This window comes from Rhinolophus ferrumequinum, assembly GCF_004115265.2.
Source record: "Rhinolophus ferrumequinum isolate MPI-CBG mRhiFer1 chromosome 5 unlocalized genomic scaffold, mRhiFer1_v1.p scaffold_110_arrow_ctg1, whole genome shotgun sequence".
NCBI classification, from domain to species: domain Eukaryota; kingdom Metazoa; phylum Chordata; class Mammalia; order Chiroptera; family Rhinolophidae; genus Rhinolophus; species Rhinolophus ferrumequinum.
In genome coordinates, this window is record NW_022680355.1 from 16,176,836 (window position 1) to 16,191,798 (window position 14,963).

Here is a 14,963-nt window from a genome sequence, read left to right on the forward strand (position 1 = left end):
GTCTGCCTGCGACAGCCCTCGTTTTAATCTGTTGTCCCAGAATCATTAATATTTACCCCCTTTCACCTTCCAAAGCGTCCCCACTTGGATGGTGACTTATTTGATCACCTTAGATGTAAAGGAAGCTTCCAGGGTACCCCTATGATTGTATCATACATAGAAGGAAGAAAAGAAGCCACCCTTTTCTTAGTGTTTTCTGCATGCCAGGTTCTGAGCTTGGCGCTGTGCCTACGTTATGTTACTAAATGGATCAAACAAAATCTATCTCACCTAACCATCAAAGCATACCTCTCTTAGGCTAGAAAGTGGTCAATTATAGCAGAGTCATTTCTCGGAAAATGGACTGAAGAGTATCACGTGGGCTGTTTTGACCACGAGCCACCCAGACGTGGAAGGCGCGTAGAACATGAGTGTAAACCAGATGCGCTGGGGCGAGCAGATGGGGAAATGCCCTTCAGACAGTCACTTGATAAGTGTTTACAAAACATCTACATGCCCAGCAGGGTGCCATGCCTTATGGGAGGGCCGTACCTTGAGGATATGGCCCCCCTACCCTCAAGGAGCTTCGATGGTCCGAGGTAGCAGGATAATGAAGCAATAACTGAACTGTGCTGAGAGACTGCAACTATAAGGCAGTGATGTTTCTCCTGTCTTATCATTATGTGATGGCAGCTGCTGGGAGCTCCTTTTCAGGGGTGCCTGAATACACCTGGGGGGCACATACCCCAGTACTCCTGCCATTTTCCTCTCCTGATCCTGGACATTTAGAGTGCTGCCTCTTCAGGCAAAGCCCAGTGCCACTGCTTTTTCTCCCCCTTTCCTCTTGCGGAAATAAAGGGTGGTAACAAACCTGTGGTTAAAGTCCTTTTATAGTAGTGAGGCCTGGGTGTGCTCAATAGACAGCAACAGGTTTTATTTGAAATAACAGACTGGTTTAGGGAAGTTTTGCCTCTTGGGCGAGTACCATCAAGTGTACAGTTGAGGAAAATTTTGTTGTGCCCCAAACGGGGAAGTCATCACAAGGATTCCATTAAAATTGATGGACTGTTTAGAGGCCATATAAATGGATGTGCAGAGTACTCAAAGGCCATGCAAATGGGTGAACTTGGCTAGTTTGGAGTAATTACTTCAGAAAGCAAGACAACAAAATCAATTCCAAACCCTATTAAAGGGTGCGTGGTCATCATTTACACAAGAGTCTCGCTCCGTCTGCCTTCCACCCGGAGGCCGGGGAAGGGTGGAGGGGCAGCGTGACATTGTGGCAGGGTGTTGACGCTGCTTGGGGGACCTTGGTTCCGTCTGTTGTAACATTGGGGTAATGCCTCCTGTCCCCCTCCCACCTCCTAAGGGAACCTGCTATAGGGTCTGCCTGGCTTGGGGCTTTCAGGAGGAATAAATTTAAGGTGGACAAAAATCTCTAACATTCATCAAGCACTTTGATAGATATGCCAGAAGCTGTGTCATACATTTTCATAGCTTGTTTAATATAGTAGTCCTATGATATAGCTGCTGTTCTCAACCCCATTTTATGAATAAAGAAACAGAGGCTTGAAGAGGCTAAGAAATGTGTCAAATACCCCATCTGTCTGAGATGCTGATAAGAGATGACTGCTCATTGGAAATTTTATGAATGAAGCAAGACAGACATATCCAGCGTGACTTTGAAAACTGCCATAGTCGCTGCCATGAGAACTCTGGGACCTTTTATTACTGGAACATCGTCTTATATTTGGCTGCAAAAGTGCTTTTCTTACATGAGTTCCGCTGCTCCAGACAATTTGTAAAAATCTCTCCCTCCCTGATCCACATACACGTGAAAAATGACTTGGTTGTTACGGGAGGGAATGAGGCAGTTAGAGTGGCCGTAATACCAGCTCTCCAGGGTCACGTACACAGGAAACAGCCTACGGTCAGTGCACATTTTCACTTCAGCCAACATACAGTTTCTGTCGCCAAACGGTTTGCCTCTCTGTTTCATTTTGGTTGTAAAGACCAGAGGCAGGAAGTAGAGAGGATTCCTCACTCCACTTCTAAAAAAAAGAATACCTCGGTTCTACTCTAGATTCAAACGCCTCTTGAAAGTTCAGCCCCACCTAGAACAGGCTCATAACAAGTTAGAATGCTAGTGGTGCCACTGATAGCTGCCGAAGGACAGAGCTGAGCTGTGTGTTACCCAAGCAAACAACAGGGGTCTGTACTCCTAGTCTCCGCAAGAACAAGTTGCTGCGCATGGAAGCAGGACAATGAAGCTGAGACGTAACAGACTGGTCTGGCCAGGAAGCATCTAACAGCCCGTGTGCTGAATTGAGAATCATAGGAAAAGAGAGAGGATTTTAACCTACTCTCATTGCCACTGTCTCCTGTCATAGTGCCATCCTATCCTCAAGAGAATTCATACTATGACATAACTTGATATTAGAAACTTCCTTTTAATGAGGTCCCTCCATACTTTAGAAACAAAATCCTTTTTAATTGGATTCAAGGCAGAACCACCTACTACCACAGTTAGACAGGGGCTGCTTTACTTAAACTATGTCAAGGGGTCCTGGTGAGTTCAGCCCGGTCAAGCCATGCGCCTTTGGAGAAGAAGCAGTCACTGCCGTCCCCCTTGGTACTGTCTCTGCCTCGTCACCAAGACGCCTGGGAGACCGACCGGCCAGTCACACCAACTTTAGGGAAACTGCCCAATGTGGCCTTGTCAAGTTCAACCTAAACTTATGCTTTTCTTACCTTTAGAGGAAAAGTATGGTCCTCCTTCATACTCTATAATTAGTATTTTAAAAATAAAAATGTAATCACTCCACAGTTTGATTATTACCTTGTTTTCCAAAGGTCAAACGACCTTTCCTGTAACAAAGGAGACTGCTTGCTTCCTTCATCCTGTCCCCCATGGCTCCTTGACAAACAGCGCATCATCCATAAACCCACCTTCCAATGCTTAGAGCAGAGTGGGAGCTGTCAAGAAATGGCTGAATGCGTTGAGTATCCTATAGGGAAAAGGGTGACGTTAAAATTCTTTACATACTTGGGCAGCCGGTTCTGCTCAGTGGTTGGAGCACAGTGCTCATAACACCAAGTCGCCGGTTCAATTGGATATTTGAAATGGTTTAATGTACTGGCTTATTTCAGAGGCCCAGGGAAAGGGGGAAAGCAGATCCCAGCCATTTGGCTCTTGATACCTTTTCTATCTGTGTTCTGCTTTTGTTGGAGTTTATATCATCATGGGTGAGGAAGTGTTGCAGCATGCACATCCCTCCTCAGTTGCTTTCCCAAAAGGCTTAAAAATGCAGCAGATTTAATCTAGGTCAAAAAAGAGAAAGAAACTCAATTTTCCTGGCAGAAGATTTAGAGAGCGTGTCTGTCTTCCCAGAGCCATGGGACCATCAGGAGATGCTTCCTCCAAGAGAAGTGCCCAGGGCAGTAGGAGGCTGGCAGTCGCCTAGATCTTGTGGCCGCTTCACAGAACATGGTCACAGCATGTCTGGTATGGAGTCTGAGGAAAGGGGGTGGGGTTGCAGGGAGCCGGTTATGTCTGCGTCCTCTCCCTGATTGACAGGTAGGCTCAGATTTGCTGTGTAGGATAAATCCTGCCCGGGAGGTAGTTTCAGGGTTCTGGGAGGAACAGAGAGGATCTCGGCCCCAGGCTGCCAGAAGTAGGAAGTACAGGTCGTGCTTTGTCAGTGAAATTCCCAGGGGGATTCCCTTGGGTGTGCACTTGGTAGTCTAAACAGTGACAGCCACGTAATTCAAGCACCGAAAGCAGAATGGCCGCATTGTTTCTCTGGTTCCTAGGTAGTGGCCAGATGGTAATCCTTTTTACATCAGGGTGCCAATTATATCAAACTATAAAACTAAGCTAATGGGATACAGTTTCATTAAAAGTTGATTTCTACAGGATGTGGCATTTGTGCTGGGTAGTCGTTACGCTAGCTGTGGAAGACCCACTTTTAGATAGAGAAAAAGGTTTGCCTTAGGAAACTGTTAGAAGTTGAAAACCAGAGAGTTATCACCAGAGAGGGTTAGGTTATAAAAGGACCTTTTTGGTGATGTGGAAAGAGGTTGAAGGAGCTTTGGGGATGCTTCACAGTAAGGCAGAAACCATCTGGGGTGGTTCGTGTGACAGGCATTGACTTTGCAGGGTGCTGTCTACCATCATTATTAGGATGGCCTTGCCTTTCTTGTTAGTTACTCGTTAAGCTAGTAGAATTAGTTAATTGTAAAACTCAGTGATTCCACAGAAGCCAAGAGAAAGAAGCACCATGTTAACACCCTCTTAATTTTCTTTTTCTTGGTTTTGAGTTTAAGGCAAAAAAAGGTTGGGGGAGAGGGCTTGCAAAACAGAACTCTTTCATCTTCTTGCAAGTTCCCCCCAGAGCCTTTTTTTTTTTTTTTTTTTTTTTTTTTTTGCTTTGATTGCTGCTTTCTTCATTCCTTTCCTTCATTATCTCTCAGTGCATATCGTTGCTCCACCTCGGTGCACTATCCAAAAAGAGAGCAGCCACCATAAGGGTTGCTGGGATACATAACGGTGTCTAGCAGCACGGGGGCTGGACTTTAAATGTAGCGGTGAAGTCAGTAGCATTGCTTGTGAGGTCCCATCTTGTACTCCTCTGTGGCAAGCCATATTTTGAGGACAACGTAAAAGAAGTAAACACCTAGGACTGTGGAGGCCACGAGTTAATAACAGTGCATTTGAAATGATTTGTAACTGGCAGCACCAGGTCTTCATGGTGGGAGCGCATTGGGCCGAGGAAAGGGGTACATATACCCATGTTTCTCCAGGGCACTAGTTCTCCTCCTAAAGTGTCTGTGTACTTTCAAAGAATGGCATTTTGTCATTGTCTTTTTTTGTCAAGACACTGAGTGTCACCTTCCAGACCACTGGAAAACTACTTCTTTTTTTAAAGTCAGTGCTAGGTTTTCTTTAAACATAGAATTCAGGGGATTTTTGATGGGGTTCTTGAACCTTTAACTGCTTTGGAGAAACTGAAAGCCAAGGGTCTTAGCAGGCGTGTGGTCAATGATTGGTAGTTGAAACCTCATTGCGTGCAAGATTCACTTGAGCACAAAATGCACCGCTGAGATCAACCACCTTTGAACTCTGAGGGAAGTATGAAATTCTGTATATAGTGGAGAAGGTTGAGGGAGAAAATAGACTACAAGGGGAATCAAAGATGTGAGTGTGTCCTCTTTAGACTTCAACTGGCCTATGTGCTCCTGACTTGACAGGAAGCCACGATCCCCGTTGCAATGCAACTTGTGTAATGCAGGCCCATGCTCAGCCTGCAAATGTGTGCTCAGAAGAGAGCTTCATTCACAGAAAGAGAAGAACCAAAGCAAGTTCACTAATTCAGCCTTCCTGGGCCTGCTTCCCTTCCTTGATCTGCCGGCCCCTTAGAATTCCAAGGCAGCCGTTAAAGGCATTTTCAGTTCACAACATGATCACTTTGTTGATGTCCTGAATTCAAATATAACTTGAATTGAATTTGTCTGCCAGGACTGCTACTTTGTTTTGAAAAGAAAGAAATACGTACAGGGTGCAGCTGTCCCAGGATCATTCTGTGGCTGTTTTCAAGTGTTTGTTTGCTTAGATTTAGAAAAGAACAGTAGATTTCTTATGTGGAAGACATTGAATGGCCTTAAAGATCCCTTCTCCATACCCTGTGGACAGAGTTCACTGGGAGACAGGTGTCCGCAGCACCATAAGCTGCAGACCTAAAATACATTGTATTTTACCAGCTTAGCCACAGAGTTGGGGGAAATCATTTTTTCTCCTTCTTTCCTCCATCCTCAAGTTGCACAGGTACTTGTTTGCATTTCAGAAAAAAATTCCATAATTTTTCACAGGGACATATTACTAAAGAGTGGCCCCAGAAAAATAACTAGCAGTTAGAATGTTCTAAAAAGGGCTCTTCTCCCCTATGAGAGCAGCTTTCACAGGAGAATTTCTGCTCCGCCCAGGCTGGTGGCTCCAGGAGAGTCATCAGGAATGTGTCACTAGGCCAGCCACACATGGGGCTGGCTTCCTGTGCCCTTGAGTGTAAATTGTTGGCCTGTGATCTGAAATGTCTACACTATAGCTGACGGGTGACTATTTCAATAATTGAAAACCATTCAAGTCACTGACCTGCCGTCTTTCTACCTGGATTCTTTCAAACAAACACACAGATATTAATACAAACTGCCTTCTTGTCTATATTTTAGAGTCAAGGGTTTGAACACAGTGCCTTTTTAAAATGGTGTCTCCAGAGCCTCAAACCTTAGCGCCCTTCCTCCCTAATTTGGTAAGGTGTGGACACCTGGGAGGGGGGTCTCTTTAATGAGTACGGTGTCAGTTTTCTTCGGGGCAGAGTTAATTTTAAAATCTGATCTCTGGTGACATTCTCTAGGGCTGTGTCTCTACTCCCCCCACACCGACAGATGAACACAAATTGCTGTTTGACTCAAGACAAGCCATGATATAAAATGGTTATCTCTATATACGCAGTGCATTTTTAAATTCTGTGAGTATTATCACCAACAGTTTCCAAGCAAAGATTTTCAAGAGAAACAGCTGTGGTTTGAAAAGATTTGTGATAATCCAGATGGTTTCATTGAGGACAAATCTACTTGATCATTTAAAATTAAAGTCTTTCAGTACAGAAGAGTATCTTCTGTATGATTTCAAATACACTACGTGTGTGTGTGTGTGTGTGTGTGTGTATAGATACCATGGGCCTGTCTTGTTTGGGACTTTATCTTTGGAAACAGCAAAAACCTCGTAACAGTGTCTGAAATTATTCAGCCATTAAGCCAGCAAAATACCTGAGGGAACCCTTCGTGAAGCAGAAACTATTTGTGAAGAGATACAGTCAGGCGCCAGCTACCCTATCTGGAGTACGTAGCACTTAGCCTGTCTGGGTATTGCCACTCTCAACTTCTGATACAAGATGGTCTAATCATATTGCACAATTATAATACTGATTACACATCGCTTTACAAGCTAAACATATAACTAGATTGCTAAACTTGCCAACTTCTGGGAACTTGGGTGGTGAAAGGCTTCCAGACCCCCTGATTTGGCTCTGAGGAGACAGAGGTGGCACACAGGACACTGGAACCAGGTGACTCTTCTGGACCCCTCCTGCCCTCGCTGCCCAGCAACCCTTGCTAGCTGGCCACCCAGGCAGGCTCACTGGAGGCCTCGCACCATCAGCCTTTACAGACGGCACTGTGCACCCAGGACCTTTCTCTCCTGGGCCTTCTCCACCGTCAGACTTCATCTGTCTTACGCTGGCTCCCTTGGGGCTCTGCTACACATCAAGCAGCAAAACGAATCCATGGGCAGGTGGTAATGGCCGGTGTGCTTTAATATATTACCCGTAAGGTATATCTACAGAACTCATTAGCATCTCTTGGTCATGAAGAGTGGCCATGCAAGGCTCTGTGTAGGCCTGAGGCTGTGGTATTTGGTTCTGGAAACACCTCTCGGGTTTTGCCACCAAACCTGTTTCATCTTGAAAAGCCCTGCTGAGGAGCAGTGGGCCGGGGTTGATAAATAGACACATGCAAGATTAATTTTTTTTATTTTTTATTTTTGCTCCAAAATCCAAAGCTCTTACTGATACAATTCACTTGTATCAATGAAACTGTTGAAAAACTTGAGGCCATCAAGTACCCTGGGTGTAGAATGTCATGTTCATCTTTCCTACACTGGCTGCTGCCATGGGCAGAAACTCCTGAATGCGTGGATGAAGGTGGCAAGAACTGGGAAGTGCAAGTGCTTCTTAGCGTCCAACGAGCAAAGCAGAAAAATGTGAAGCAACAAAAATTAGCAGCATTCAGCAGAAATAGGAGAGTTGAGGTTTGCTGAAGCACCTGGCGCATCCAACTGCGTTAGCCTCTGCTGACCGCCCAGCGTCCCCTGGCACGTCGCTTCCCACACTGGACAGGGAGCAGCACCTTCTCCGCACTGCATGGGTGGCAGGGAAAGGCGGGTTCTGGGAATGACCCTGGCATCCCTGAAGCCGGAGGGATTGTCCCCTCCAGGGCGTGTTGTGACCTCTGACCACCAGAGAGCACCTGCGGCTCTGGTACGTGTTCCATCACTCACCTTCCCATGGTGTTGGAAATAGAACCTGCTAAAGGAGGGAAGTCGGTCCTCAGAATCAGGTTGCCGAGCCATCTGCTGTTGCAGCTGACCTCAAAATGCATCCAGTAAATTTCAGAACTGAGCTACAGCTGGTGTGGGGAAATCTAAGAGACAGGTGGTTCCCTTAACAGCTGCACATCCTGTTAGGGGAGGCAAGAAAGAAAATTCCATCCTTGTTGAACCTTCGTGGGTCTTCTGGGATCTCTGGTAGCTCCCTGACCTTTTGCCATGATAATCACCGTATCAGGGCAAATAATATTTCTCCCTTCCTTTGTTGAAATAATCTCTGCGGGTCAATGAATCTAAGATTTTTAAGTGAGCATATCAAGTGATAATGGATAAAAAAAGAAGACTGTGATTGTTAGCTGGGAGAGTACTCACAGAAACAAGAGTCTTTCAAACACATTCTCATTCTGGAAGTGTACAGACTAAACTCCCAGTGGGGGGGAAACACAAATTGCTGCATTTAAGGTGACTATTTAAATTCATAATTCTGTATTCATCCTGCAAATTTTAAGATAACTTAATCAAACACTGTTTTCATTAAGTGAATTGTATGCATGCTAAATAAAGTGCAAGACATTTTTAGCCCAAGAAAGGTAAAGAATAATTTTGACTTTTGACTTTAGAAATTTGTTCTGAATGAAACATTTTGGCTCTGTAACCATGTAGCTTGTGGGGGAGGATTCGAGGCAGAACTGCTTTTCATTCACTGATTTAGAAGTGGTGAAACGAAAGTAACTAAGGTACAGAGGAAGTAAGGTATTTTCCTGAGTCACTCAGAATCCAAATGTATGAAACCAAAAGGAAGAATCTTGGGGTGATTCCCAATCATATTCTTCCCCATATTTCTGCAAGTTGTTCATTGAATGTGGGTGCCCAGCTGAGGCTACAAGTACAGCCAGAAATTCATCCTGGGCTCTGCTCGCTAAGCCATGGGCCGAGGCAAGAGGTTGTTTGCACCTGGAGATGGGACATCTTTCTCAAAGGTGCCAGGTTTGCTTACCAAACCCAGCATCTATGGAAATGAGCTGTTGGGTTGGGGGTCCGTGGGCTGTGATGGAAGCATATCACCAAGGTTATGCAGGACATTCTCCTGTGTGTTATAACTAAAACTAGAGCTGATCTTGATGTCACCTTAAAAGATTGTTGTTTAAATGGACATAGAGTAAGAGTTAAGAGCTGTGAGTAGTTCGGAGAGGATTGGTAGTGGCCCATGCCTGATTTCACCGTATCAGTTGCACAGGCAGAGTAGACCCTGGACGAAACTAAAAAGAGTGTGGGATTTGGGGTATCTTCCCATCTGTCCTTCTGTATGTTAGACTCCTCTCTTCATTCCTTTCACCTCTTCACACCCACCCCACGCTGCTCAGACATTAGCTTCAAACTTGGCCATTTAAACACACACACACACACACACACACACACACACACATACACATATACACACACACAAACTACTTTATGTTACTAAGAACGTTGTTCAAGAGGAAAGCACTTTAGCCAAATTTATACTAAGATGTAAATAGCTAGGAACAATTAAGTGTTACCAACCCCAAGGGTTCCATTTTAATACTTAATTAGGAAATGAACTACACTTCCCCAGTGGGTTTCAGGCAGTGGGAAATGGTGTGGATTTTGTTTGGGTGTTTACGCCAGGGGAGCTTTCTTTGTTCCTGAGTACACTGCATGTTGGGCAGAGCTCTTCAGGTTGGCCCAACTTACAAGATGCCCTCAGTTTGCCTCATCTTGGTTCCTTGCTGCTTTGATCTTATCCATTCCCAGTTCCCTTGGCATTCCCCTGTTCTTTTAGGCCAATCTAAGGACTTCATTCTTAGCTATGAGTATGGCCAGACTGACATTTGTTTTCTATCTTCTTTAATTGCCTTCTTTCCAGGCAAGAAAACTACCTTATAACTTTTTACTCTATCCCTAAATCTTATTTTTTTTAAGTATCACACCCCCCAAATCCACCTGCTTCAAAGTATCAGATTCTACCTCTTTTTTGAAGTTATGATTATTATGGTTGAAGTTCAGAGGTTCCCCCATTGCTTCCTTATCTGGGAGCTAACCCTGTGAGCCCAGGAGAGGGAAAGGAGAACTTACTACTGTGTTTCCCTGAAAATAAGACCTAACCGACCATCAGCTCTAATGTGTCTTTTGGAGCAAAAATTAATACAAGACCCGATCTTATTTTACCATAAGACTCGGTCTTATATTAACTTTTGCTCCAAAAGACACTAATATTAGAGCTGATGGTCTGGCTAGGTCTTATTTTCGGGGAAACACAGTAAGAGTCTGATAGTGAGAAGCTTTTAGAAGGTAAACTATGTATCTTTTTCTGCTTTCCTTTCTATTAGCATAGTTATTATTTTTTCATCTTCTTAGAGTGACTACTGTAGGTTACTGGAAGCTGGGGCTTGACTTTCTTGTTTTAAGCTCTTCCTTGATCTGAAGCAATGCCTATCGCTTTCCTGGGCTTGTTATGCCAGTGAAGCTAACATCACTTGCTAATTTCATCAGTTCAGTAAAAAAAAATCTACCATCGGGTAGGATGGCTCAATGAACTCTGGTGAAAGAAGTCTACATAGCTGAAGTGAAACGCTCATATAAAAATGGTCAGTCTGTCCATCTGTGATCCTATAAGGGAACTTCATAATTTTGCATGTCCTCCATCATGTCAATGATACATGTTAAGGGCTTCTGACCCTTGGGTGCATGGAGCTTTTTGAATGCCAGGAAGCTATGATCATGCTCTACTTTGTCCAAAAGGTCAACGTTTTGCATATTTAATCTCAGCAGATGCCAACGAAATCAAATATATGACGTTTCCCAGTTTCTTTGTAAATGAGGATGAAGCATCTTCAATGCATTTAGAAATGCTATATGAATGGTACTCTACTTGATTTTCCCCTACTCCTTTGAATGAGCTTTTGTTTAGAAAAATCGGAACCCCAGCTTGTCATTCTAAAGATGGCCTATGGCATCAACGCTCCACTTTCCAAGTGTGCCTTCTCTTTTTTTTCTCTTGATCTTATTGACATCATTTCCCTAAATAGAACCAGAGTTGATGCCTGCGTGTTGTGTGTTTCTCTCCTGCTCCTTGCTGTCCTTGGTGGAGAGCACCCCTCAAAGCTGTCCCCATCGCTCTGGCACCCTGCATTCGGATCCTGTAGTAGAGGCGGATAAAGCGTGTACAGTCTGGACGAGTACATCTCTCAGCCCAGCTCACCGGGGACAGACAGCCGGGGTCTGAGGCAGCATTTTTTTCTTTACATTTCTAAAGTTTGTGCCCTCCCCCCTTTTTCAAGCCTGGTTGTGCTAAGAAACTATGCTAATTAGCAGATTGTTAACCGATATCTTTATCTGGTTTAAGCAGATATGTTAACCGGTATCTTTAGCTACAGGATGAAGAAGGGGTTAGCCATGCTTCAGAACGCAGAAGGAAGGGTCTAGGGTTTCCACACCATTTTCTTTGGTGGAGGGAGCTGGTTGGGAAAAAGGTAAATGCTGGCCTCTCCTGGGGGGACATTCAGCCTAGACTCCCACCGGCTCCTCGAAATAAGGAGTCAGGAGGTTGCCAGTCACTGTCCCACAGCCACCAAATACGTGGGACAGAGTACTTACACATCTGTTTGGGCATGTGCCCACCTGTATTGTAACCGAATTGCGATCTGGTTCAAATAGAGTCTTTCATTCTGGCCAACAAATACTGAGTATCTCATGTACAGAATTTGCCTCGTGTGCTGTGATGGAGATAAAAAAGAATAGAGTATTATCCCTGCTTTTAAGAAGCTTATAATCCAGTTGTCTAAGCCATTGAGTTTAGAAAGTGTTTTAAAAGTGTGATGTTCTAGAGATATCCTTTAAGGAAATTATATAGTAAATGTAAGTTTCTGCTATTGTTGTTGTGATAAAACACTTTTCTTTCTGCGATGGCTACACCACAAGTCCTATTAACAATTCACCCACCACCTCCCACCCTCATTTCTGAAGAGCTGTATTCCATATAGTTGGTGCACAGAGCTATGAATTGATCGCCAACGTGGGTAAAGCTAATAAATATGATTTAGGATGAAAGGCACTGTGTAAATGCTTGAGATGTTGTTATTACTGTTCTCATGCACTTTATTATTTTTAAATTGTGCATCCTTTTAAGTAGATTATTTGTTCACCACAGTCTCCATTATATCTAAGCAAAGCATTCACAGAAATTTCTAAAACCTTTTCATTTCTCTCTGTAGGTTGTTGTTTCGTAACATTTTATACAAGAAAAGCTGCACTTGAGGCCCAGAATGCACTGCACAATATTAAAACTTTACCTGGGGTGAGTCGGTTTACTTTTGTACCAAAATCACTTTATTGCTTGAAAATGGTCCTTTCAACTGAAGGTTCTAGTAATGGGCTCTTAGTGCCAAAAATGACTTTGGTCTTTTGCGGAGTGGGGGCTGACCCCTGTTCCCTTGCAGCAGCCAGACCAGCTGGCTGGCCCATAAGGAAGCACTGGCATTCCCACTGACAGAAAGCTCTCAAATAGTATGTCCCCTGGTTAGAAAATCAGAGTGACCCCACTGGGTCACAGCGGCTGCCAAACAGTATTGGGTGGGCTAAGATTTTAAAAGGGAGAAAAAAAACCCAACACATACAAGAGAAGCAAATGGAAAAGGAAAAGCTTTTACTCACCAGGAGCCCCTTTTCAAATTTAGTCTTTAGATTTTCTTTTGAAAGGGCAAAGTGTACCCTGTACAACCATCATATTAAACCTCCTAATGGCTTCTAAACAGTCAATGGTGGTTAACAAAGTCAGTGTTTTAATGTCCTGTCGGTGGCTTCGTGTTGAAAGAGAACAGAGAATACAAAGCTTACCCTTTTTTTCCATTTTCTTCCCAGTAATATTTGACGATGAGTGCAATTCACTAGAAATGAACTGATGTTGTATGAATACATGATTTCTGGGGCTTTGTGGCAGTTTTATATATTATATAGTGCATACCAGTATAAATTCCCCTCTGCCATTTGGATATTTTCCCCATTGACCCAAAAATCAGTGATGAGGTCATTGAATATCATGATGATATACGTTGGTTATATGAAGAACGCGTGGTAAGCAGTGCAAAGATAATGATGTTATTGAAACCTAGTTTGACAAGAACAGAAGAAAGATAACATCATGCCTCTAATGTTTTCAGGGTCTGATTCTTACTTTGTGTCATTTAGCTGTTCCTGCAGACGGACACACACATATGCACACACAGTAATGGGCTCCTAGTGCCAAAAATGACTTTGGTCTTTTGAGGACTGTGGGCTGACCCCTGTTCCCTTGCAGCAGCCAGACCAGCTGCCTGGCCCATGAGGAAGCACTGGCATTCCCACTGACAGAAAGAGCTGTTACCCCCAGAAAAGAAAGCCATGGTTTAACTCACCTTAGAGCCATTAAAAATTTTATAATATTTGTAGTGGCAGATACTCCACAAAAGGTTTTCAAACCATTAGCTTCTTAATCACCCATAAGTAATAAATTGTGAGCCTTGGTCTTGAATCACACTACTTTGGCTTCCCCTTTTCATGTGAGCCAATCAAAGAGAAGAAGACTCAAGAAAGCAGGCATTTGGTAAGAATTTTCCCTCCTGATTTAATCTCACTACTTCTCCCTGAAACTTCTAAAGTGGTTTTTAGTAAGGCAGCTTTTAATAGGTCTAAGTGTGTTTTGCTCAGTGACAAAAAAAAAGAAAGGTATCTGAGCTTCATTTTCTACATAAATGGGATTTTTCCAGTGCAAATTTAGGAGGTTGTAGCATTAGGTCACATTATCGAAAGAAACAACCAAGGCAAATATTTACTAACTCAGCCAATGCCAGAAAAAAATAATTTTTATTTCCCAGGCTCCTCCTCAAACCCAAAGACCACTTTGTATTCCTTCTCTTAAAAATGAAATACTTTACAGAAATTAGCACACAGAATTCCTTTTACGTGTGTTTAAAAGAATGCTTGAGAGGATGAATTGCCATTTAGCGCTTAGAGTATATTGATGCCAAATCACATCTCATGTTAAATTAACACAAAGCTTGCTTAATTTGAATTTGTCCCCTCCAGTAGCACAGCCCCCAACATGCCATCTTCATATGTGAAGATGCTCTCAAGAAACCCAGAGTTAATATGAATGAGCCATGTTAAAAAATATTGTTTCAAGTGACTAATGAATGTGCTTCTATTTGGGACTTCTCACCCTGGTCCTTTTCTTAGCAAAGAAACAGCATCTACTGTATTTAAAAAGAAAAAAAAAAAAATGTTGCATGTGTCTCTCCCTTCTCCTTAAAAACTCTGCATGCAAAAAAGCTAGGAAGACCCATTAGTAAAGACAGTGATCCTGGGGTTGGAAAAGATGGTTGGTGAATTGTTTTGGGGTTTCCTTTTTGTCCGGTTCAATTTCACATACCCAATTACTTGAGGCGGGTTAAATGAAAATTTTGAAAAGTCAGGTCGAATTCGTAGGCTCATGGCCTTCCCAGCACGCACACTGCTGCCACTCTTGCCATTTCCAATTAGGTAAATGGGAAGAGAGTTCCACATCTTGCATTTGTGTTTAGCTTTATCTGATAAACATCACCCTTCACAGCTACAGGGAAAACATGAAAGTGATTTCCTTTCAGCTGTGAGCTTTTGGTGGACAGGAAGAAACGGGACCAGACATAAAAGATTAATGCATATTCTTGGGGAAAAAATAATACAGGGTGCCTTGCTGTTTGATTACAAGCCTTGGAATTAGTCAACATTTCCATAATTCTAAACCAATATACACCTGTTTTCCCACTGTGATGTGAAGGCACAACTT

The 14,963-nt window shown here is 43.4% G+C and overlaps 1 protein-coding gene across 8 annotated transcripts in view; it reads left to right on the forward strand.

Annotated features, from left to right (window-relative positions):
• CELF2 (CUGBP Elav-like family member 2) overlaps positions 1-14,963 on the forward strand; it is a 486,548-nt gene that overhangs the window by 368,246 nt on the left and 103,339 nt on the right. For all 8 annotated transcript variants that reach the window (XM_033100763.1, XM_033100761.1, XM_033100765.1 and 5 more), the window contains one exon: positions 12,376-12,458. In XM_033100763.1, coding sequence (XP_032956654.1) covers positions 12,376-12,458 — 83 coding nt within the window. The remainder of the gene's footprint in view (positions 1-12,375; positions 12,459-14,963) is intronic.